We start from the raw sequence: 26266 nt of genomic DNA on the forward strand, positions 1-26266 counted from the left end.
GACGTTGGAAATGATCCAGTGTGTGTGTGTGTGTGTGTGTGTGTGTGTGTGTGTGTGTGTGTGTGTGGTGTGTGTTTTAACCGTTCTTGTAAATGGCTGTCTCATATTACTCAGTGACTTCATAAGACCCTTTATATTACCATTAGAAACCACACAAAAGTCACTGGATGAATCCACCAAGAAAACTAACAGGTGCAGTCAGGCAATTTGAATTCCAGTTCCATCTATGACACTGAATTATCAGGTAAGACCAACTCTGCTGCATAATAGGTCTGATAATGTTATCTGGCAAGAATGAAAATAATTACAAAACTGCTAATACTATTAATAAGGTAATCATAAAAGCAATATGGATTACAGTTACTCCTAGGAAAAACTCTAGAAATATGTAATTATTTACTATGTGTTTTCTAGATTTATAAAATAGATGAATTACACCCTATGTGGAAAACAGCTGCTTTTATTTTTCAGGAATTTCTATATAATATTAATTACCATGATAATACCTACAAGAATGAAAATAACCAACATATCTCGGTTGGAATAGAATAAGTCTCTCTGTAACAGCACTCAGCAGGGAGGGAGGGTTGAAATTATCTGTAGTCAGTTTTACCCTTATTCTACTATTAACTCCTCTATTACACAGACTGTATACCATTTATCTTTTGATCCTAAGTGCCTAACGGAATAAATTCTTGATAAGTTCTTTTAAAGAAATGAATAAATAAATGCAACAGAGAATGAAATTTGGCATGTGCCTCTTTATTCCCGACTCCCAAATTGTATTTGGTTGTTCTGTCTGTCATCCACTAGGGGGCACTTGAAGCCCGTATTTTTCTACCTGGGGCTCTCTAAGTGTGTTATTTGGACAGGCTTAATTTCAATGCAAGCCAATCAGATTTTTCAAGATGGAAGTGTATTGAATTAAAACTTAATGTGAGGACCTCAGAATGTGCTTCTGGTATAAATTAAGATGAAGCTACTGTGAGAAGTATTATTTTACCACTATCGTTTTCTGAAGCCAATTCAGTATTTCAGGCAGAAATTTGATTAAAATAGCATATGCCATGACTGAAATAGTTCTATTTCAGCCATTTGATCAAAAAAAGAAGCATAGTAAATTTTTAATAAAAAGTGAAAGAAAATTTCCAGTGTCATTTCCCTGTCATCATGCTCCTCTTTTATAGCCCTTTTAGAAGGGAATAATACTCATATTTCCCTTTTTCATACTTATGTCAGTGTTTAAAAAAAGAAAGTATAAATAGAACATTATATAGTGCTAAATCCCTGTAGACGCTCATTGAATATTGGCTTATGATAACAATGGTAAAGAATGTCAACTTAATGAAGGCAGATTCTGCACTCAGGGTGCAGTGTTTTTCATAAAATAATTTTAAGTACAGGACCTGGTGCCAGTACTCACCACATCCATAAATGCTTTGGCTTTGTGCCTGGGATCACCAGAATTGAGTACTAATAAATGGCTTTCAGTTACTGCATACCTCCTTAATCTAAAATTATTTGTTGAGGGCACATCTTTGAGAATTTATCCTTTCTAGGCAGCTACTTATATCAATATTGGCCTTTGACAAAGTAAGAGGCGTAATGTAGAGTAATTGAAATAGAGACGTCCATTAAACCCCAGCCTGGCAGGTGTGCAGGCGATCTGGGTAGTGATAGACATTGTGTAATCTGAGGAGCATTCAGTTCGGCTAAGACGACATGTGAGTGCGCACTCTGGTTCTCTTCTTGGAGCTATTATCGATGGACTTATGATTTCATTAGTCACTTACAAGTTCTACCTGACAGTTGCCTATCAACAGCACGATTCCTTTCTGCTAGGGATGCTGAGAAGATAATAAAGTATGAGAATCACGAGTGCTCTTCTTAGGAGGCGTAACATAAATTCTAAGTTATGGTAAAGGACTTTACAAGTTCTTATGTATGTAATATATGCTGTACTTCTAGCAATGGTGCTCATAAAACAGTTCTGTGTATAGCATCTATCTCCTGCATCTTAGGTGTAAACACAGGGCTTTCAGCAGACCCATATAGTGAAAAAGCACAGATGTATTCACTGATCAGCTGCCTTTCCTATGTTCCTGACCCAGTTCTTTCATGTTACAGAGACTTTGTAGAGATCTCCAGTCATCTAATCACCCCTTTATCATTACCCTCACTCCATTCATGCGCTCGTTCCTTCTTACCCACTTAGAGTTGATGGTTTATCATTCGAACTCCCTTACAATTACCCTTCACTTCCCTTACCCTTTTGTTCCCAATCACACACAGTCCTGCTTAACTATAACTACCCTGAGAGCTTACTCCCTGCATGCATCTGATCACCTGAACTTTGTTGAAGAAAATTACACAACCTTCTGGTAAGTCCCATTCTAAAATAACAACTACAGCATTCTGAAAGACAGTTAACCTGGACTTATCAAAAATGTTAATGTCATAAAAGAATGAAAGATCAACATATTGAAAAGGGAAAAAAGGTCAAGAACTGTTTTATGTTAAAAAGAGAACAAAGATACATTTGTCTTTAAAGGAATATGTCAGTCTTGATGAATAAAATTATAAAGAATATTATTAGGGGACTCAGAAAATTTTAAATATTGGCTGTAGTATCAGTGTTTTAAATTTGCTGAGTGTTACCTTTGTATTCATGAAGAATGACTTTGTTCATGTTGAAGTGTTTAGGGCTGAAGTGTTCCATTGTAACTAACTTTCAAATGGTTCAATAAGAGCAGCAAGTGTTTATACTTGATATGGAGAGAGAGAATGATAGAAAATGTGAATCTAAGGAAGGAAGGGTATACTTATCACAAACAGGCTTGAAATTTTTCAAAATAAAAATTTTAGAGGAAATAATGGTCACAAATCTCAAATGAATATTTTTCACTGCCCTGGAACTCCACTACACTTCCCTAGTATACACTTCCCAATCCCCAAAATGCTTGTTTCACATTCCTCTCCCAGCTAACAACACTGCTTCATGCTTTACCAGGGAACAGCGACAATGAGACAAGAACCCAGCATCAGCCCATGACCAAACCTAACAGCCTTCCTGAATGTGGACCCAGACTTCCAGGCTTTCTTCCACTTTTGCTCTGAATCCCAACACTCTCTCTTTCTCAGTAATTTCTCTCCTGAGGTTATTCCTCTCTAGACTTTTCCATCAGAAGTTTCTCCCTGTATTGCATCAGCCCTAACAGCAGTAATGTGGCCTGGTATCTTGCATCTTTTATAAAAAACCATGTCTTGGTCACAGATCTCCCTCAAGGAAGAGCCCCATTTCTTTGTTCCCATTCAAAGCAAGGAAAGCTGCTTAACTGAGTTGTCTATAGGTACTGTCTCCACTTCTCTCCTACTCACTCACTCACTCAGTTTGGGGTTATGGAAATTGCCATTCCACTGAAGATATTCATGTCAAGGTCAAGAGAAAGCACTACCTTAATAACCTCTTGGCAGCACTGATAACAAATGACCACTCCTTCCTCAGACACATTCTTCTCTTGATTTTCATGTTGCAAAAGTATCCTACTTTTAACTCACTGCTGCTGTCTCTGAGTCTGCTAAGTTCTCTTCTAGACCTTGGCTTTCTCAAACCCCAAACATGTGACCTAAGTTCTTCTCTGTCTCAGGGGTTCTTGACTGTTTTGTGTTATTTGGCACTCAAGTGAAGCCTATCAGTTCTTTCTAATAATAATATATTTAAGTGCACAAAATAAAATTCTTAGAGTTACACAGGAAACTATATTAAAATATAATTATAAATATATTTCCAAATAAATGCATGATATTCATCTTTATTAACACAAAAATAAGGCAATGCATTTCAAATATAGGTAGGCTTAAAATCATATCTTATTTTTAAAATATCAATCTAAAAGCTACTTAAGTTATATCTTAACATGTATAAGAAGGTGTTCTACCAGACAACATATATATATTATGTATACATAATATATATGTTATGTTGGACATTCCATCAATTTCAAATTTTTGCTTTAATGTTTTTAAGTACTGAAAATATTGATTAGTTAAGATACATATTTTTTTGCAAATGGAATTAAAGCTTCTTTAGCTCACATTGCAAGGCCAGGAAAGCTTGTTTCAAAGAACACCAAGATTCTCAAAGGCTTTTTGAGTTAAATTTCAACTATAATAAGATTTGGTCCTAAGATCAAAGAACATGGTCTAGGACAATACCTTCAATAGAGTTTATATCAGAAGGAAAAGGATTGTGGATCTGTGGTTCAGCTTTAATACTATCAAGATAAAAGTAACTTCTGAAAGAATCCTCAATAGTTTCCAATTGTCCATAGATTTCCCTTTTCGAAGAAATCAACAGTCATCTGAGGATGAAGCACCTACTGCAGCATTTCAAAGTTTGGCATTCCTGACTAGTTGCTAATCCTAGAAACTATATATATATTTTAAAGTGGAAACCACTTGGACTTGAAATGAAAGCTTTATCTATTCATATGGTTAAAAATAACTGCCAGGTGAGCCAACTCATAGATAAATCATTTTTTTTCAAAGTGCTCCAAACGTGGAGTTTCTTTCCTTTTAGAGAAGTTAAAGCCAACTGTCCTTAATTCAGACATGCATTTAAGGCATGTTCTCTGGGAAATTCAATGAACTATTTGGTAAAGATGTACTTCATATTCTGATCCTGTTTCTTGACAAATTTATAAATTCAATTATTCAGAGTAATTATCAGAGGATAATGTTGATAACTTTTATGCTTGTTGGCAAAGCTTCTCTCAGGATTGTAAGAATAGTCTTAATTCCTAGCACATGTCTGTGTTGAAAAACAGAAAGTGATGACATTATGAGGTGCTTCTTTTCCCATGAAGGTAAGAATACTGGGTATATTACCAAGTATTACTGCAATCATGGGAGGACTGTAGTGCTTTTTTTCCAATTGAAGTTTTGTTTGGAGAAATAATCCTTATAAGAAAACAGAACAATAAAACAACTTTTCACATTTTTGAACCTGTCAATGGTCTTGGTCAGTTCCAACAGAGACTCACAGAATAAGAATTCTTCCAGCCACATACTCCAGGGGAATAGTAAGGCGGTCAGTTCCTCCATTGCTTGTTTCAAAATTTTATGATATTTTTATAATTCTTCTCTGAATGAAAACATTTGACATGAGAACCTCTCCTAGATTTCTGTTGGTTTGCAACCTTGGGAGCTTCCAGGTAAAATCTGAAATTAGCCTCTCTACAATGGAGGGCAAGGAGAGACAGAAGAAAGGGGCAGGCCACTCCAGATTAGTGGGCAGAAGTTTGAATAAGCAAAGGAACTTAACACATGAGGCTTGTCTTGGGCAGCAGCAGAACAAGTAGATTTCTGTACTACCTGCCAGAATCTTAAAAGTTTATATAGCGATCTTAACTGGGTTCAGTCATATATACATTGCAGATGGTCTCATCAATGTCTTGTTCTTTTGAGAACAGTGTTCCCACTGTTCGCACTGTTTCAGGGACACAGAAATGGTGGGCAGAGTGTGCATTCCAAGGTTAGGGGAGTGGGTCAACTGGTGGTCACATCCTCTCCATCACCTGCTGCAACAATTTCATCTGTTCCAGTTCAAAAACCAACTTGAACATTTTCAGTGAATATGGCTGACTTAGAGTCTCTCCCATTTTATAGGAGAAAAAAATGATTTTGTTAATGGAAATTCCATTTTGGAAGTATCCTAGCTTTCCATCTTGAGATTTTCTTGCATGAAGAAAGTGCTATTTGTAAGAATTTTTACAAATAAAAACACTGTGGTGGCACAATCCATGAAAGAACTAATTGATGAATATGACTTCATTCAAATTTAAAATTTCTGCTCTGCAAAAGACATTGTCAAGAAATTGAAAAGACAGGGCGCCTGGGTGGCTCAGTCATTGTCTGCCTTCGGCTCGGGTCATGATCCCAGGGTCCTGGGATCGAGTCCCACATCGGGCTCCCTGCTCAGCGGGAAGCCTGCTTCTCCCTCTCCCACTCCCCCTGCTTGTGTTCCTGCTCTCGCTGTCTCTCTCTGTCAAATAAATAAATAAAATCTTAAAAAAAAAAAAAAGAAAGAAATTGAAAAGACAATCTACAGACCAGGAGAAGATATTTGCAAAAGGCATATCTAATTAAGGACTGTTATGCAAAAATTTATACAAAGAATTTCTTAAACTCAACAATAAGAAAACAAACAACCCAATTAAAACATGGGCCAAAGATCCTACCGAAGAAGATATACAGATGGCAAATAGGCACATGAAAATTTGCTCCACATCATTATTTCATCAGGGATATGCAAATAAATGAGATGCCATGATACACCTATTAGAATGGCCAAAATCCAGAACACGTCAAATGCTGGGATAGATGTGGAGCAGGGGGACCCCTCCTCAGTCATTCCTGGTAGGAATGCAAAATGGTACAGCTACTTTGGAAGACCGTTTGATGGTTTCTTATAAAACTAAACATACAGTAAACCATGTAATCCAGCAATTATACTCCTTGGTATTTACTCAAATGAGCTGAAAAGTATATCCACATAATAAATGCACATGAATATTAATAGCAACTTTATTCACAATTGCCAAAACTTAGAAGGAACCAAGATGTCCTTCAGTAGGTGGATGGATAAATAACCTGGGGTACATCCAGACAATGGAATATTATTCAACACTAGAAAGAAATGAGCTATTTAGTTCATTAGAACTTAAAGGGATACTACTAAGTGAAACTTAAATGCATATTACTAAGTAAAAGAAACCAATCCAGAAAAGCTACATATTGTATGATTCCAAATATGTAATATTCTGGAAAAGGCAAAAGTATGGAAACAGTAAGAAGATCAGGGTTGCCAGAGATTATGGGGAAGGAGGGATGAATAGGAGGAGCACAGAGGATTTTTTGGACAGCAAAACTAGTCTTTTTAAAAAAATTTTTTTTTAAATTCAATTTAATTAACATATAGTGTATTACTACTTTCAGGGGTAGAATTTAGTGATTCATCAGTTGCATATAACACCCAGTGCTCATCACATCAAGTGCTCTCCTTAATGCCCATCACCCAATTACCCCATCCCCCACCCAACCCACCTCCTCTCCAGCAACCCTCAGTCTGTTTCCTAGAGTTAAGAGTCTCTTATGGTTTGCCTCCCTCTTTGTTTTTATTTTATTTTTCCTTCCCTTCCCCTATGTTCATCTGTTTTGTTTCTTAAATTCCACATATGAGTGAAATCATATGGTATTTGTCTTTCTCTTAGCATAATACCCCCTAGTTCCACCCACGTCATTGCAAATGGCAAGATTTCATTCTTTTTGATGGCTGAGTAATATTCCATTGTGTGTGCATTTTGTGTGTGTGTGTATTTTTTTTTTACAATTTTATTTATCTATTTATTTGAGAGACAGAGCATGAGCAGGAGGAGAAGCAGAGGGAGAGGGAGAGGCAGACTCCTTGCTGAGTGGGGATCCTGACATGGGGCTCAATCCCAGGACCCCGAGATCATAATCTGAGCTAAAGTCAGATGCTTAACTGACTGAACCACCCAGGCACCCCATGACAGTGATGGCAGGGGGTATATGGGAAGTCTTTGTACCTTCTGCTCTACTTTGTGAACCTAAAACTGCTCTGAAAAATAGTCTATTAAAAAATGACTATACTGTAGCCTTTGTGTCTCATCACATTTAGTACACAACTAATGCACTAGCATCTGAGGCAGGAAGAGTATAGTTATGTTGTTGTGGGTCTAATAATTCCTTTAAGTAGTGATGAACATAAATGATATTTCAAGATCTATCCAACAATTATAATATTATATGAAAATACCTATGATTTCCATTGATATCATGGATCCAACCAACAACACTACTGTGGTTTGTTGTCTATATTACTAATTGAAGGGAATGCAAAATGCAGCTGTAATTTTTTCCCCATCCAAGTTGATAAGCATCTGCCCCCCTGAGATCTTAGCCACTCTTATGGCTTCAATTCCATCTATACGCTGCTGAATAATTCCACATTTTATTTGTTTACTTAACTTGATGTTTACACTCGGTCTCTAAGAATAGTTAGCGTTTGTTGAGGGCTTACACTATGCTAGGCACTGTTATAAGCATTTTACATTTACTAAGTTATTTACTTCCCAAAAACAACACTATCAGGTAATGTTCTATTCTCATTTTATGTAAAAGGAAACCTGAGGCACAAAGATGTTAAGTAGGGCGCCTGGGTGGCTCAGTTGGTTGGGCGACTGCCTTCGCCTCAGGTCATGATCCTGGAGTCCCGGGATCGAGTCCCACATCGGGCTCCCTGCTCAGCGGGGAGTCTGCTTCTCCCTCTGACCCTCTTCCCTCTCATGCTCTCTATCTCTCATTCTCTCTCTCTCAAATAAATAAATAAAATCTTAAAAAAAAAAAAAAACAAAGATGTTAAGTAGTTGGTCCAAGGTTTCCCCCTTACTGAGTGGCAGAGTGAAGCATGGAGCCCTGGAAGTCTGCCTCCAAAGCTCGTGCTCTTAGCCTGTAAGCAACCCTTCTAATCAGCACCTCAGACTCAAGTTGGACAAATCAGGCATCTGGATCACCTACCTCAAACTGTACCTCCTCCACGTGTTTGCATATCATAGTAAATGATGCACCATCCACCTAGGCATTAACACCCCAAACCTAAGATATCCTAGATTTCCCTTGCCCCACCACTAACCTATATCCAGGCATCTGCCCATTTCTTAACAATTCCAATACTTCCTTTCTAATTCCATCCTCATCACCTCTAGTCGAGACCACCACAATAGCATCCTAATAAGTCTTGTGTCCATTCCTGTCCCCAATTTAATCCCTTACCAAGAGTGCACTCTTGATGCACTCTTCCAAATCTACTCTTTCCAAGATTCTTCACCAGCACTTAATGGCCTCCACATTTCTAGATGTTGAGGACCAAACTCTTGCAGTTATATTTTACCCCCTCCTTTTTCCTCTTACCCTACATACTCCTTGTCAGCAAATCCTATCAACTTTGTTCTCAAATATACACACAACCTGACCTCTTTGCACTATCAACACTGTTACCATCTGGGTCCAAGATGCCATTATTCTTGCCTGGATTATTTTCATTTATCTCTGAATTGATCTCCCTTCATCTGCTCTTGCCCTAGTGCAACAAAACAGCATCTGGGTGTTTCTTTGAAAACATAAATTTTAGCTTAATATTCTACAGTGGATTCCCATCTCACTCAGAGTCAAATTCATGATCCTGCATGATCGGCCCCTCCTCCCATTACTTCTCTGACTTTGTGTCTTATACCACTCTGGCTTCCCTGCTCCTTACACATCAAATACACTCCCTTATGGCATTGACATTTGTTCTAAAATGCCTGGAATGCTCTTCTCCTAGACGTCCACGTGGCTAAGTAATTCCCTTTGGACCTTTAGATCTTTACTGAAAATTCACCTTCTCTGTGACAACTTCCTGGTCCTCCTATTTAAAACTGCGTCACACTCAGTCCCACCTCCCACCCCCACACATATATGATATTCTTCCTTGCTTATTTGTCTCTCTCCAGCATGTATCACTTTCTAACATACTATATATTTCACTCACCTATCTTGTTTACTGACTCTCTCCACTAAGAATGTATGTTCTGTGAGGAAACAGATTAAAAAAGAATTACTGCCCAATTTCTACTGCCTACCATATTGAATACTTGTTGAAGGCATACTAAGAGAACAAACCTATTCCTATAGGTACCTCAATTTGTTCATCATCTCTCACAATTAGGTCTAGATTCAAAATCAGTCTCCCATGCACAGCTCATTTTCCAAGTTAAGTGAATTCACAAGTGAACCCTTTATGCCTTCTAGCTCTGCAAGAGTTCTTACTCTTTATCACTTTCTAATTGCTTTTATTTATTTTTTTAATAAATCGATTCCTTTTTTTAAGATGTTATTTTTTTATTTGAGAGAGAGGGAGAGAAGGAGAACATGTGCCCACCGGGGGTGGGCAGAGGCAGACTCCCCACCGAGCAGGGAGCCTGACATGGGGCTAGATCCCAGGACCCTGGGATCATGACCAGAGCCAAAGGCAGATGCTTTACCAACTGAGCCACCCAGGTGCCCTTCTAATTGCTTTTAAATTGAAGGATTGACAAATTTATAATCTCTCTCTTTTTTCATCACCAAGGCAAGCAGGACCAGGCAAAATAAAAATGGGGATTCCCTCATTCAAAAATTATTAAGGATTTCACGATGGTGCCAGCAGAGCATTAAACAAAGCATGGGGTCTATGAGACCACACATGTCCATGATGCTGGCCCTAATAGCGGGGTTTTGTTAGAGCTGGACTTTTTTTTTTTAAACTTACAAAAGCATGGAGTTTAGTGATCAGGAGTTGCCTTTTCATGTCCATGGTCCATGATGAATTTGTATTATAAAGGTTTAAATATTCTAAAAACTAATATTATTTAAATCATTAGTTATGTAAACTACATAATCACTTTTTCTGGTTCCAAGTTGACTTTTTGGTTATACAAATTTCTATCTAGTCATAATTATTTATTGTCACATTCTCCCATCCACTTATGTTAATAATTTAAGGTAAAAAACACCACTGGTGGGATCTTTTGCTAGACATTGACTTATATAAATAAGCACTTGTATTTATTTTTATTTTTTTTTAAAGATTTTATTTCTTTATTTGAGAGAGAGAGAGAGAGACAGATAGTGACAGAGATAGTAAGAGAGAGCACAAGTGGGGAGGAGAGGGAGAAGCAGGCTCCCACCGAGCAGGGAGCCTGACATGGGGCCCACAAGCCGAAGGCAGACGCCCAACCGAATGAGCCACCCAGGTGCTCCAAATAAGCACTTTTAAAGGGAGAAATGTTAAAGATGCTCAGTCATTCAAGAGTTGAGTAAAAATCTATATATGCAAATTATAGTGTTTGGCTTTTTAAGAAATTTAGGCATTATATGACAGGAAAGCCGGCTTTTTGCTGAAATATCAACTTTTTTAAAGCTAATTAGCCAAATGGTCAATTTGCTGAATGATCAATTTGACCAATTTGTCAAATTAAATGAATGTAATTTAACATAACAGCTTGAATGAGTTGGTGAAATATATGGAAAAATTATACACACATTTTTAATATTGACTATCACAATTGGATTATGAATTATATATGGATATGTGTATATTTTATTTTATTTTATTTTTTTAAAGATTTTATTTATTTATTTGACAGAGAGAGACACAGCGAGAGAGGGAACACAAGCAGGGGGAGAGGGAGAGGGAGAAGCAGGCTCCCCTCCAAGCAGGGACCCCGATGTGGGGCTCGATCCTAGGACCCTGGGATCATGACCTCAGCCGAAGGCAGACGCTTAACGACTGAGCCACCCAGGCGCCCCGATATGTGTATATTTTATATGTATACTTGTTTCATACTTACATATATACATTTATTCATACATATAGAATTAACTAGTTATATATGCATATTATATGAAACATATAAGTTACACATATAGTTAACTGGTTATAGGAAGACTAGCTATAAAGGAAGTAAAGATATATGAAAGGGACTACTATAATCTGGAAGGGACCATATCGTTAGTATGAATTAAGTAGAAAGATGAGATAGGACAGAGTGCGAATAACCATATTATATACTAAATATTGTATGACATTTTCTGGTTGATATACTCTGAGGATTTGGTAAAAGAATCTTAAAAATATTAAAGGTTTGGCAAAACAGTAATCAACATAAAAAGGTTCCTAATCACTTATTAATATATGCAAAATGTAGAACAGTTTTCCTCTTTGTTATAAATAACATGGATTCCTTCGACAGCAAAGTCTGTCTATTTCAATGGTTCCTGATTAGAAACCACTCCGGTATATGACATGGAACAAAGTTTTTCACCTACTTCTGATTTATTTCATAATACTTTTGAATGACATTTCCTACCTTTTTAATACTAAAACCATTTAAAATGTTTTAGTATTATCTCACCTATTCTTCATACTGTTTTAATTTATAAATTCAAAAGCATCTGAAAAAATCAGAATTTTGAATTAAATTGCACTTAAATTACGTTTTTTATTTTATTTTATTTATTTTACAGAGAGAGAGGGAGGGAGAGAGCAAGTACAAGCAGGGGGAATGGAAGGCAGGGGAGAAGCAGGTTCCCTGTTGAGCAAGGAGCCAGATGTGGGGCTCGATGCCAGGACCCTGGGATCATGACCTGAGCCCAAGGCAGACGCTTAACCGACTGAGCCACCCAGGCACCCCGCACTTAAATTACTTTTTAATGAAATCATCCAAAATTTAATTTAGGCCAACTTAATTTAATCCTAATTTGAAAGCATCAGAAAGAAATAAAAATTAACCAAATAATTCCAATTTTTATTCCCACATTACATTTTATTTTGGTTTTTGATACTGAAATATATACTTCTACACATTTCACAACTAATAACTTGAAGTGAATATTTTTGTTAATGCTGCTAAATAATTCTTTATAAAGTTGCTAATTATTGCAATACAACATTGCAGTCTTTAAATTTAGTAAATTTAGCAAATAGTTAATCAGCAAATTGGCATTCAACTAGCTGATTTTCTGCTAATTGACCTACTTCCAGATAGAGGAAGGAAGGGTGAGTAGAACCTGCAGGAATACCAATTTTCAGGAAGAAGATGTAAGAGAAAAAAATGAGATAGAAGTGATTGGAGAGGTAGGAAGAAACCCAAGCCTCTTCAGAGGAATGGAGTTTCAAGAAGGATATTAACAGGGCACCTGGGTGGCTCACTCGGTTAAGCGTCTGCCTTCCTCTCAGGTCATGATCCCAGGGTCCTGGGATTGAGTCCCATATCGGGCTCCCTGCTCTGTGGGGAGCCTGCTTCTCCCTCTCCTCCCCACTTGTGCTCTCTCTCTCACTATCTCTGTCTCTCTCTCAAATGCTAAAAAAAAAAAAAAAGAAGGATGTTAACAGTGTCACATGCTGCAGAGTTCCAAGAATAAGAAGGTCAGTGGTACCTTGCAGGCACTATTTTCGGTAGGGTGGTGACATGGGCAGTCAATTTGCAGAAAATTATGAGATGAATGAAATTAACCAAATCTAACAACAACAAAAATTAACCCCCAATGAGATAGATATCAACTCTAGAAGAGCAAGGACCTAATTTTATTATTTTAGAGTTCCCTCTTCTATTTCTTGTCCCTTCCCTCCCAACTAGAGTAATCCGATTTGGTAAATACAAGATGCTGAGTTAAATGTGAATTTCAAATAGCGAATAATTTTTAGTATAAGGATGTCCTAAGCATTGCAAACCCTCACTAGAAGTGTGCTAAATTGGGGACAATGGAGGGGATAAGAGCACTGTCTCTGGAGTCACTGCTTTAGTCCTCACTCTGCACTTAGTTATACGGCCGTGGGTAAGTTAACTCGAACATTCTGTGCCTCAGGCGAACAACTGGGATAATAAGAGTAACCGTAATAGTCCTTTGGGGATTATTGTGAGTTGAAGTTTCTAAAGCATTGGGCGTGGTGTTTGGGACAGGCAGAGAAATCAATACCTATAAGTAGGGTTGTCAATTAAGGGAACAGCACTAATTTATATGAATGTGAAGGGGGAAAATGTGTGGGGTTTGTGTATTGGATGGACTTGCAGGTCCACCTGGGGACAGTTAATAGCCAAAGTATGCAGGCAAATGAAAGTATGTAGCCTAGAATTTTCAAAAAAGGGAGGGGACGGGATCCACGGAAAACCTGCCCACTGATCCCTCTTACCAAAAGGAGTGGAGTCATTACACTTATGGGGACAGCCTTGAGACGTCAGCACCCAGGTTTGAGCGTAGAGGTCTCAGGACCATCTGATGACCACAGACCGGTCGGGGCCGGTTCGGTTCTCCAGGGCTGGGGAGTGTATCTGCGTGCAAATCCCAGAGGTGCAGCGGGACTGCCCGGGGCGGGGCGGGCGTCGGGTGGCGGAGTTCGCCCGCGAGCGTGGGAAGAGGCAGGTGCGCGCGCCAGTCGCGGTCCGCGAGCAGAGCCGGGCACTGGCGGAGGCTGCGAGCGAGCGGCACGCGCGCACTCTGCGCGACTGACGCGGCGATGGGACACCTGTGGCTCTTGGGAACCTGGGGCCTCTGGGGGCTGCTCCTGTGCGCCGCAGACCCCCGCGCAGGTAACTTATCCGGGGCGCCAGGGAGGCGAGCAGAAGTCTGTGCAGACGCAACCCCTGCTCCCGGGGTCGCGGGAGAGGAGGGACTGACTGCCTGGCACCAGCCCTGCGCCAAGGCGGAGGGTGCGGCTGCATGGCGATCCTGGGGACCTACCTGGGACCCGGGACCTGCAAGGCAGGCCTAACAGACAGACAGAAGAGAAGAGGGATTGCTCTTAAGACGTAAGAGTTACTGCTTGAATTATGGAACTTCACTGCCCCCACCCACAAGTGACTCAATTGAAAAAGACACTGAAACTTGGCTGGGGGTGGAGGTAGGGGACAAAATCTGAGTCCTCTCTCTTCTCTTCTTGGGTGCCTTTCCCCCAAGGAGGGAGGACAGTGTCCCCCAGTAGGACAGGAATGGTGTCTGTGGCGGGTGTCAGTCCCTTTAAGGGGCAGCTGCCCTCTGCCTTCAAAGTAATACCCAGGAGAGGGTTGGAAGAGACTGATAAGATAGAAACTGGAGTTGTCCGTGGAGATAAGGGAGGATGAACCTGAGATAGGTGGAGAGCAGCACGGTCTTGGAGATAGGATCCAGAGTCCTCGCTGGAGTTTCCTCCTCTTGGCTGTGGGCTGCTCGAAGTTATAAATGTGCCTGAAGCAGGATAAGCCTTGGAACTCTTGGCAAAGTCAGACCCGTAGTACAGAGACATTTGAAGTCCATGCTAAGCTTTTTGCGGGCAGGAATGAACTATATGATTATAATTTTTTAACCTTTTCTCATACATCTATTTCAAACAGTCATTTCTGTAGCGCTTCTTTTTGCGTCCACTTCAATTTTTCCTACTTTGAGAATTGTTACTGTTTCTAACAGTTACCAAATTTGTACAGCTGAAGCAGAAAACGAACCCTTTTAGCCACTGTGTATCTTTGAGTTGTCAGAGAAGCAGCTTGCTCACTCCTGTGTTTTGGATAGGCTCCTCCCTCTTTCTAGAACTCTCTCTCTCCCATAGTTGGTCCAATCCAGCTATTCATATTTGCCCTCCAAGATGCAGCAGGGACACCCCTTCTTTCAAGAAGCTAGTAGTACCCGGGCAGTGTGGATGAAATGCCCTTTCTTGGTCACCCATGACCCCTGTGCTCTCTTGTCACTCCATACTGTCTAAGCTAAGCTTTTGGAAAGTTGAGACTGTTAACACATTTTTATATCCCCAGGACCCATACACCGTTCGTTGAATGAATTAGTGACCATTAGAGTAAGAACTTACTCAGGAGGCTAAAAAGATCCCAGAAATTATCTTTCCTGAAGTCTTACCCTGTCACAGAAAACAATTTCTTCTTAAAACACACCATTAGCTTTTGTACCTGGACTATTCTTTTCCTTTTCATTTATTCTTTGCATTTCTTATGTGCTTTTATAATGAATGACTTATTTCTCCAGCATTGTCTGCTGCTGTGTGGGCTGCTAACTGTAGTTACAGATCTGCAGGAGGCCCACATCGGGCTCCCTGCTCAGCGGGAAGCCTGCTTCAAGCTTGCTTCTCCCTCTCCCACTCCCCCTGCTTGTGTTCCTGCTCTTGCTGTGTCTCTCTGTCAAATAAATAAATAAAATCTTTATAAAAAAAAAAGAAAATGATCATGGATTATTCCTGCCCTTTGTGGCACCTGAGGTAGTGCTTTGCCTAAAGCCAATGAGCATTAATTAAGTTAATGATTTATTTCCCTGTCAAGTCACTGGTTAGTAGTAGAACCACAAATAAAATACGGTGTATTTACTTTCAGTCCTATAACCTTCATGATGTTTTTCTTACAACATGGTAAGATGTGGTACCAAATTTGTTGCTTGAATTGAAGTACTTGATGCTTTTACCTTTACTGTGTTTTAATATCTTACAGATGGCTCTAAAATAATTCCCCAAGTCACAGAAATAATACCTAAATATGGCAGCATAAATGGAGCGACAAGGCTGACTATCAAAGGAGAAGGTACGGTTGCCTTTTTTTTTTGGCCAACGTTGAGGTATCTTAAAGACTATTTCACATTTAGACATTTATGGTTTAAAAAAAATCCACAAGAGTTATTTCTCCGTCTGGCCAGAGTAGTAATGCTTTGTTTTGTATTTATAACTAAAGGCCATCTGGGTCTATGTACTTACCCCTTTGACAGCTAACAAAGTCCTCAAGAGTCTCTACCATCTGAATTCTTATTATAATTACTTGCTTAATTTAACTCCCAAGATCTGGATTATAATGACTGAACTGAAAGAAATGTCTTTAACCCAACTTTGCAATTATTTGCTTTGTTCTTCATGGGTCTAATAACATTTAATTTATCTTTATATGAAATATAACATTTGGGGGGCCTTGGAGGTAGAATGTTTAATAAGAGGAAGTGATGGAGAAATAGAATGTTAATGAAGGCAGAAAGGCAATTGAAAACAAAACTTTGGATCCCTTCTCCTGCCACACAGTCCTTATCAAATGCTTCATCAAAGCATGGGTTATGTATGACTCTTTCTCCTTGCCTGGTCTTGGGAGGAAACATAGTAGGCAAGCAGTGAATTTATTTAATGAGCAGCTCTTCCTAAGATTAAATAGAAATATGTGGTTCTTTTAGCCCGAAGGTCTTCACAATCTAAATAATAGTATTCAGCTTACGAATTTTTGAAGGATAGGAAAGAAAAAAAATTTAAATACAAAAACTATTATTTAGTCTATAAAATCAAAAGAGAAATGAGGTTTTTGGAGTTAGAATTGACAGAGCAAGATATTTACATATTCTGTCAGATATATAGAAATGTTACTTCCAAGTAACATTTCTGCTGAATGCAATCTCTCAGTGATACACTTAAAATGGTTTATGCCTCTAAATTGTGAAGAATATATTTTGGATTAAAGTTTGGTTCTTTTTGTTGTTGTTTAGAGTTAAACACCCAAAGGCAATGTATTTGTTAAAGACTATTTTAAAAGTGTCTTTATCCATAGTTTCCTTGTATTGTAAATTGCTGTTAAGATAGTGTGCTTGAAAGCTATTAGGTTTTTAACAGAGATTTAAAAGCCTTGAGGAAAAGGCCCAGATTAAAAGAAAGCAAAACAATACAACCACTCAGCTGTTTCTTTCTGCCTGGAGACCTTAACTCTTTCTGATCCAGGAGCCAAGGAGTTTAAGTACATAGACCCAGATGGCCCTTAGTTATAAATACGAAACAAAGCATTCTATTCTCAAGGCATTTTGGAAGAACATCTTTATGAATTTAGCTCTAACCTTTGCTCTTTCATGGACTTTCTGAGTCACAATATATCCTTGTCACTGGTGTCATGGTGAATTTCTAGTGTTCTCATCTGTCTCAATTTCTGAAGGCTCTTGACAGAGAATCATACAACAGTTAAATCCTATTGGAATGGCAGATACGTGCATATCCCCAGCCTGATTTGTCTTACCACTTCTTGCCTTAGCCACACATTGTAGGTGACTAAAAATGTGTTAGTATGTGTCTTTCTCAGAGGCTGAGTCTAAATACTATTTTATATAGGTTTTCAGGGCCCATGATATTTACAGAATGTGTATAGAACAATGTAATTAATTTACAAAACACACTAGACCTCCAAAGCTGCATGAATGTGCTACTTGAACAAAATTTATTTGGAGGAACTACATTCATATAATACATCAGTGCTGTCTCGGACCCACACCTCATGTTTAGAATTGCATGCAGAGCTAATTTATTAATCACACAAGAAAATTTTCTAAATGGAATTGTAACTACCAGATGATTACTTAAATAATGGTCCCATACAACTATAAAAAATGTTTTATTTTTGTAAAAGTCATGATGTAAAAATTAAATGTTCTAGAAATGTTTGACTTAGAAAGTGAGTTCTCTGAGATTCCACCCTCTGGAAAGATCTTTTAATATTTTGGTGTATCCACGTGACTTTTGGCCATTTCCACACATCATATTCACTTTTACAGGCAAAAATTTGCTACTGTGTCACTTTGTTTTAAAGGCTGTGCTTCAGGAGCCAAAGCCATAATTTTACAGTTATGATCCCCAAGTTAAAGTGTTTTGAGCACTTTATTTCCACAATCGTGGAAATGATTGTGTCTCCATCTAAGAGGATTGATTTAATGAGGAGTGTTATATCATTTTGATTATTAGTTCTGGAGTGTTTCTTACTTTATACCTGTATTTCTCAATTGTCTTTCTAATAGTTCCCTTTACTTAAAAAAAAATAAGATGGAAGGAGTAGTATTTTACTTTTAGCTTTTTTTTCCTAGATATTTCCCTATTGCATATGTTTTTGTCTAACTGAAGTGTTGAATGATATATTTTTTTATAATGTTATGGAAAACACAGGGACTTTGGTCCAGTCTGACTGGGTTTCAGTTCCATCTTTGCCCTTCCCACTCTGTGACTGGGGCAGGTGACTCCCCTAAGCCTCGGCTTCCTCATCAGTGAAGAGGGATATTAATTCCTACCTGTTGGGGCTATTGTGACTCTTGAAAAGGGTGATGTATCTAAGGTACCCATAGATATTATCTGTTCCATAAATTAGAGCTATTTTATTTTTATTATTTTGCTTTATTATTATCATTTTTTTGTATTTATGTTATAGGTTTTGTTTCATTCTTTAGGAATCACCCTTCATCACACTGTACTTTTCTTTCTCATTGTTTTTAATGTTACAACTTTTTGAGTAGGTTTATACTCTCTCACCCTGCATTTTTTTAACTAGAGAAATTCAAACAGCCTGCATGGTACATGGCAACTGCTGGCTTCAATGACACCGCATTTTCCATGATAGCAGCACAGGCTGCTATCAGGAGAACCAGGTTTGTGTGCCTGGCAAGTCTTGTCTCCAGTTTTTATGCAAAAGAAAAAAATACATCAACATGCCAGGAATTTCCATCTGAAGCCTCAACCTTTTCTGTATCCAGGGTACACCCAACCCTTCCTGTAATCTTTGTGCTTTGGAGTACTTCCAGAGGTATCTTCTTTATACCCAATTTTTAATTTAGAATTATACGGTTTTTTTGGAATTCTTTTTAGAGATGATTCCTTTGTATTGCTTTTTAACTCTTTGGAATTAGCTAAAAAATTGGAAGTATTTCTATAGTTTTTTAAGCAATATTTGTAATGAGAATATTTACAAATCTTATTGATTTGGCTCATGTTTTTACTTCTGGGAGATAGGTCTATATATATATATGACATAAATATGTAAAAAATATATATGACATACATATATGGCATTAAATATATGTATGTGACATTTAAGTATATATATGACATTAAAACAACTCCTAAGCAAAAAACAATATCATCTTTTGTTGGTTTTGTTTTTTACAATTGTATTTGTCTCAGGAATGCTGAAGAACAGATCTGTGTTGCCGTACCAATTTTGTGACATGTGCCTAAGAGGAAAATAAATACATGTATCACATCCTGAGCCATCCCACAAGTAAAACTTTCCATACTTTAGTTAGTTGCCAACAGCCCTTCTGTGTATTTCAAACTCAACGTGAACGCCAAAGATAAGCAGAAGTTGGCAAAAGGAAAGAACAGGTTTACAAGTAACTTGCTTTTCTGTGTTTTCCTGTATCTTTTCGAAATTCCATTTTAGCAGTAACTGCTGTCCTAGAACCAAAACTTCAGATTCAATGCAAATATCTTTCACATGTTAAATTTGATGCTTATATTTGTACTTTAGCCTATATTGGATGAGTTCTGTTTGGTTATGGTTTGAGCTTAGAGGAAGAAGTGGTGTTTATTAAAATCCCTACCTTTTGTTGAGTTTCTGCTTACTTCTTCTACCTATAAAGGATAGGAGAAGAGCTAAGAACCTAGGATCTGGAGGAAGTTACATATGGTAATGGCTAATAGCTTTATAATGTATGTTTTTGAATATTGTTTTTCTCCGAATTATCACAGGTGCCAGGTTGACATCTACAACCCAGATTTGAATCCTAGCCACCCACTTATTTCTGTTATTTATCAAAAGGGATATTAACACTGAACTTAAATGTCAGGATTTTTGTGACCAATAAAAAAGCAAATATCAACCGAGCTCTTAACATATGAGCCAAGCACCATGTTATGCAATATAATAATCCTCATTCGTCTTCCTAACAATCCAATAAGTAGGTGATTATGGTCATTTTCTTTTTTTTAAATATTTTATTTATTTATTTGAGAGAGAGAGAGTGAGAGAGAGCACAAGCAGGGGGAGTGCCAGAGAAAGAAGCAGACTTTCTGCTGAGCAAGGACTCTTTCCCAGGACCCTGGAATCATGACCTGAGCTGAAGGCAGATGCTCAACCGACTGAGCCACCCAGGTGCCCCTACTCATTTTTCTGATGAGAAGACTAGGAATGAGAGAGTTCATATCTAAAATTTGAAGGCCCAAAGTCATACAATAAGGACATGCCGGAGTGGGATTCGAATCCAGGACGTTAGGGTTCCTTTAAAGAGCACCATCCCAAACAAGCAGCTTTACTAGAGCTAGAGTTTTAGGGGCTTTGGCATTTGATGAACATCTGGCACAGTGAAGTCCTTAAACTAGGCAATATTTATGTTTTTAATGGACCTTTTTAGAATGCTGAAAATGTTCAATAATTAAAAAGCAATCACACCACAATTCAGCCACTTCAACTATTAAAGGTTATTTAATGTGAACACATAAGGTAGTAGTGATTTTTTTCTGAAACATACTGCAAAACTTCTTGACAATTGAAAGTCAATACCTAATATTATTTATTTTTTCTAACATAAGTAAAAGAAATATATATATATATGTATATATATATATATCTATACACATAGAATTTAGAGTTAAAGCTACATCTTTCCTGGCTTACTAATTTTATTATTGTACTGTGGAACAATATGCACTGTAGGTAATTAAGTTCTGAAATTCAAATAGCTTATAAATTTACATTAATGACATGGATGCAAAGGGAAAAAGTTTTCATAATTTCAAAAGTATTGTTAGTCATCAGTTTGGCAATAGTGGTGTTTTAATGTTAAGCACTTGCAATATTTAGAGAAAAGTAATATTTAAAAATACACATACTTTTAGAACTCAGAATTTAGGAATTTTAGATTTTGAAGTGATCAAGGCAAAAATGTTTATTTACTAACTTAACTTTATTCCAGAAAATATTATAACGTTGACAACTTCATAGATTTACTCTGCATATTAGAATATTATTAAGTATCTTTTAAACATTTTTATTAGGAGAATATTTAATTATAGGATTTACTCAATAGAACAGTATCCAATTAATCTTAACCATAGGTTTTAGTTCTTGGGTTTATTTTGAAATTGAATGTTGTTCTAGCAATATAAAATACTTTTATGTGGCATAAAATTACTTAATGGATATTTAACTACTTCCAAATCTAGTTTTGAATTTTCATGTATTCATAGTAAGATTAAAATAATCTTCATCAATTAAAAAATAATTTTCTCCTCTGTTTCACATCATCCATTTCTCTGGTTCTGTTGAATCACACACACCCGTTAGCATGCAAACATAAGGCTATTTCACCAACCTGAAAGAAGGCGAGAGCAAAATCATCAGGCTTCCTCTTGCTCCACACCCCCTTCTAACTACCATCCATGTCTCTGCTTCCCTTGATAGTAAAACTCCCCCAAAAGGTACCAGTATTTGTTCTCTTCACTGATTATCCTCCAGTCCTCTCTTGACCCCATGCCAATCACTGAACAGCATCTTCTCTGCTGCCCCTCGTCTATATTCTCAGAACAGCAGCTAGTGAATCTTGGAAAGTGTAAGTCACATCATGCCATGCCTCTGTTGTGAAGCCTCCAGTACTTCCTCACTCATAAAAATAATCTGAATGCCTCAATTTCTGGTCTCATCTCCTGCCACTCTCCTCACACATATTTCTTCAACCATGCTTGCTAATTCTTGAATCCAGAAACATGCTCCCACCACAGGGCCCAGTGAACAGCATGTTCCCTCTCTCTAAAATGCACTTGCCATAGGTATTCTCCTGGCTTACTCCTTCCAGGAGGTTTCCTTGACCATTTATGTCACATGCCTCCTATATTCCAGGAATAGGGTTGGGAGATCAGAAACAAGAAAGTCCTGGAAAGAGGCATGTGAAGGTTGTATGAGCACAAAACATGCAGATCTATGTCTCAGGTTAATTCCTACAAGAGAGGATCCCCCACAGAGGAAACAGAAAAACCAGGTTGACTGAATGACTCATCCAGGAGCTTCTCTCTTTGGCTCCCTCAATGCTTGTACAGTGGGCCCAGGAGCAGAGGGGCCACGGGGTGAAGGCTGTGCATGGGTTAACACCATGGACTTTCTTTCACCAAGGCTAAGCTACCCGCTGCAGTTGCTGAATAGCTGGCCTGGCCAGCACTGACCAGCACTGAGCCCTCAATAGGGGCCATCCCTCAAGAAGTCCACCACTTACTTAGGGACAAGTTGACTGCATGACTCACTCCCCTTCTCTCATTGAAAGAACAGAGATACATCATTGCTGGAACAGATACTGACTCCAGATACAGCTTTTGCCTTCTCCATCCGTAGTGCCTCTGCCAGGCCCATCTTCTGAGAGCTTCCAGAGTCTGAGTTACTGCCAGGAGACTCCATAAAATAGTGCCTCAGAACAAGGAACACATTTTATAGTGAAAAAGTTGTGATTATGGGCCCATGACCGCAAAACCTGTGTCACTCTGAAACATGTGGCCTAGTAGAATGATGGAATGGTCTATAAAAGGGAAGCCTAAGATCCCAGCTTGGGCACAACATCTTGTGGGATAGGATACTGGCCTCCATCATATGCCATATGCCCTGATCCCATGGCAGATACATGCTACTCCTTTCTGATAGACAGAACGCATGGAGCTGGAAGTGAATGGTTACTCTCAGTCATTATCACTCCCAGTGATCTGGAAACTGCATCTGTTTTTCTGTCTTTGCAGTTTTAGATTCTGCTGGCTTTGGGTCTGAGTTTCCAGTGAGAGAATGCTTTTGGCTTTGGGTCTGAGTTTCCAGTGAGAGAATGCTTTTGCCAGGGATCCCTATATGGGCTCCCACTGAACTGAAACTACCATCACTAACTGATCAGTTTGAATTCATCTAACATAATTAGTAGCCTACCAGAGATAATCAGTTCTGATGATCATGAAGAGGTAGGGTAGCTTTACCTAATGGAGATAGGGAAGAATATATCTGGAATTCAGGGTATTCATGGGGGTATCTCTTGGCTTCCATGTCCAGATGACTGTGAATAGGCAATTATAGCAACCATAACCTAACAAGGGTAAAGCAGCTGAGGACTCAGACCCTTAGGTTGAAGGCTTGTGTTGCTCCATCAGCTTAAGTGCTGGTTAAGGGTAAGGAAATCTACAATGGGTGGTAAAGAGGGGGTACGGTGAATATTCATTATAGCCTCAGGACCAGTTGTATCTTGGTCCACTAACCCTCTTGTATTAAATCGTTAGCAGAGCTTTTGGCTGGTTACCACCTTGGAGACTTGATACTGGATTATATTTAAAATGTGGGGCATGAGCGTGTCCATATGGTGTGAAAAGTCAACTGTAAGAGATGCCTTTTATATTCAGCTTCACAGTCTCTTGTTCTCACCTTTAATTCTAGTCACAGCCATGGCAGACAGTCCCCCATAGACTGTGACTCAGTCTATGCTTGCAGCTCTTGCCTTCTGTTCCCATAGCACGTCTTTGTCTACTGTCCCAGGGCTTCACCTATGCAGTGACTTGGGACATTGGAACCCCTATGGCATATGGGCATATGTGCAGCCTGAAAGTACAGGAGAAGCTATTTCCCCTGGAGAGCCCCCAACTAATGGGGACAGGATTTGATGAAGAAATGTTTGATTCTTTGATTCCGAGAGGCAGTCCATATTTTCCTTGGAAGTTCCCAGCAAGACTGTGCTCCAGCTGTGCTCACAGCCCAGGTTTTCTTTCTTTAGGTCTTATTCTCTTTTCTCCCAAAGGGGTCACTACTCAAATAAATCATATGCTTACAAGTCCTCACCTCAGATTTTCCTTTATAGGAACTCAAGGTAAAGATCCCATCCCTTATAAAATACTGTTCCCCTCATCTACTCTTTCTATGCCATTGGGCCTCCTTTTTTTCATAGTAGTTATCCTCAGCAGACATAGCATCTGATGGGGAGGGTGGGGAGAGTCTATTTTCTCCAGCCTCCACACCCTACCACTGGAATATAAGCTACTCAGTCTGCGCCTGGCAAATAATAGGTTCTCAAGCATTACTTTTGTGAAGAAATGAATTGAAGGTGAATTTTTATGCTTCCAAAAAGGATTACAATCATAAGGATAAATATAAAATAGGTTAACTGCTTATTTCAGTACTATTCCTTATTATTTATTGATGATTCAATACTGAATGACAATTGTTAGATCTTTGAAAACAGAATTCTAATAATAATTCAGTGTTTTTACTTTTCCAGGTTTTGCTCAAGCAAACCAGTTTAACTATGGAGTTGATAATGCTGAGATGGGAAACAGTGTGCAATTAGTTTCTTCTTTCCGATCAATTTCTTGTGATGTAGAAAAAGATTCAAGTCATTCAACTCAAATTACGTGCTATACTAGGTTTGTTTTATAGTATGTTTATTAAGAGCATTTTTATGATACACATATTAGTATTATATAGTTTTTTATATACTCTGGCTATTATAATATTTTCTGAAGATCAGCTATTTTTTATTTCATGATGTTTAGACTATTTTATAGCTTTATTATATTCAGTTGTAATGTTCTTTCCACATATTGGCACAATAAAATAAACTCTATATCCTCTCCCAGGTTATTAGAGCTGTTATCTTATAATTATTGATCTATTTCAGAAGATAAATGGCTACTATTAAATTGTAATGATGCTCCTCAAAATATCAAAATTATGCTTTCCTGTCCAGTTTGATTAATTTCATTCAAAATCTTTACATAGTCATTAAGATTAAAGATGATCATTTTGTATAGTGACATTTCAAGTTCTTTACCATCAGTCCAAAATGATGTTTGTTAACTAACAACTTATGGGAAAAATTAATCATTTTAAATGGCAACTTTTAATAATAAAACAGGTAGCCCATTTTCCAGAAGATTTCATCTTTATCAAGCTTGTTGGCTGTTTTTCAGCAGCAAAATCTTTCTTAGAGAGAAATTTGATCAGAACTTTTTAAAAAAAAAAGCGTAACATAACGGTACCAAGGTGATGTATTACTGTTTTAAATGGTTATTCCTACATTTGTTACTGCATTCATTGTCCTTTTCAGTAAGCACCAGTGCACTTAGAATAAGCATTTGCCTGAGGTCCATGATGTTAGAATCTGCAGTACAGAGTTCAGGATGGAGATCATCCATAATTTAGAATGGAATTCTAATAATTTAGAATTCTAATAATATAGAATGGAATTTAGCTGTACATCAATTAGAATTTTAGACACTTTTTTTTTTTCAAAAATGACTTGTAGTCTGGAACAGTATTTTTCCTTAATAGTATACATTGAATAAAAGGGTCATTGCATTCCTTACATGTTCTTCATTTGCTTTGCAGAGCAATGCCAGAAGATTCCTACACTGTGAGAGTCAGTGTGGATGGGGTTCCTATTACAGAAAGTAATACCTGCAGAGGTCTCATCAACAGCTGGGAATGCACCTTCAATGTATATGGGAATCTCCTCTTTTACTTTTGGATGATCAATCTTGTGCTTGCTTTCTTGCTGAACTGGGCTTTTATTTTTTAATTTTATAGATTGTTGTCTATTTCCATACTAAAAATACACTAGCATGTAGTGAATAACTTCACTCAGTTTTAATTATCTTCTATGATAGTGGAATCTCTTTTATCATTTCTTGTTTCCCTCTTTAGATTAATTTTATTAATGAATTAAACTTTTATACATTAAATTTTTTTCTTGTTCACACTGTTTTTTTCTCTTTCTCCATTTCTACTCTGAGTTTGATTTTCCTTTTCTTCATTTTAAATAAGATCATAACTATTTTTCCTTTTTTTATAATTTCTAATGCAATGAGATAAAATATGATTGCACATAGCGTAGAAGTCATTCAAAA

The 26266-nt window shown here is 37.9% G+C and overlaps 1 protein-coding gene across 1 annotated transcript in view; it reads left to right on the plus strand.

The window, feature by feature from the left end:
- The first annotated feature begins 14053 nt into the window (after window positions 1-14053).
- Window positions 14054-26266, plus strand: part of PKHD1L1 (PKHD1 like 1) — a 154442-nt gene continuing 142229 nt past the window's right edge. The window contains exons 1-4 of the mRNA XM_027605801.2: window positions 14054-14189; window positions 16065-16154; window positions 24640-24784; window positions 25749-25857. Coding sequence (XP_027461602.2) covers window positions 14117-14189; window positions 16065-16154; window positions 24640-24784; window positions 25749-25857 — 417 coding nt within the window. The 5' untranslated portion in view covers window positions 14054-14116. The remainder of the gene's footprint in view (window positions 14190-16064; window positions 16155-24639; window positions 24785-25748; window positions 25858-26266) is intronic.

Source organism: Zalophus californianus, chromosome 4 (assembly GCF_009762305.2).
Source record: "Zalophus californianus isolate mZalCal1 chromosome 4, mZalCal1.pri.v2, whole genome shotgun sequence".
NCBI lineage: Eukaryota > Metazoa > Chordata > Mammalia > Carnivora > Otariidae > Zalophus > Zalophus californianus.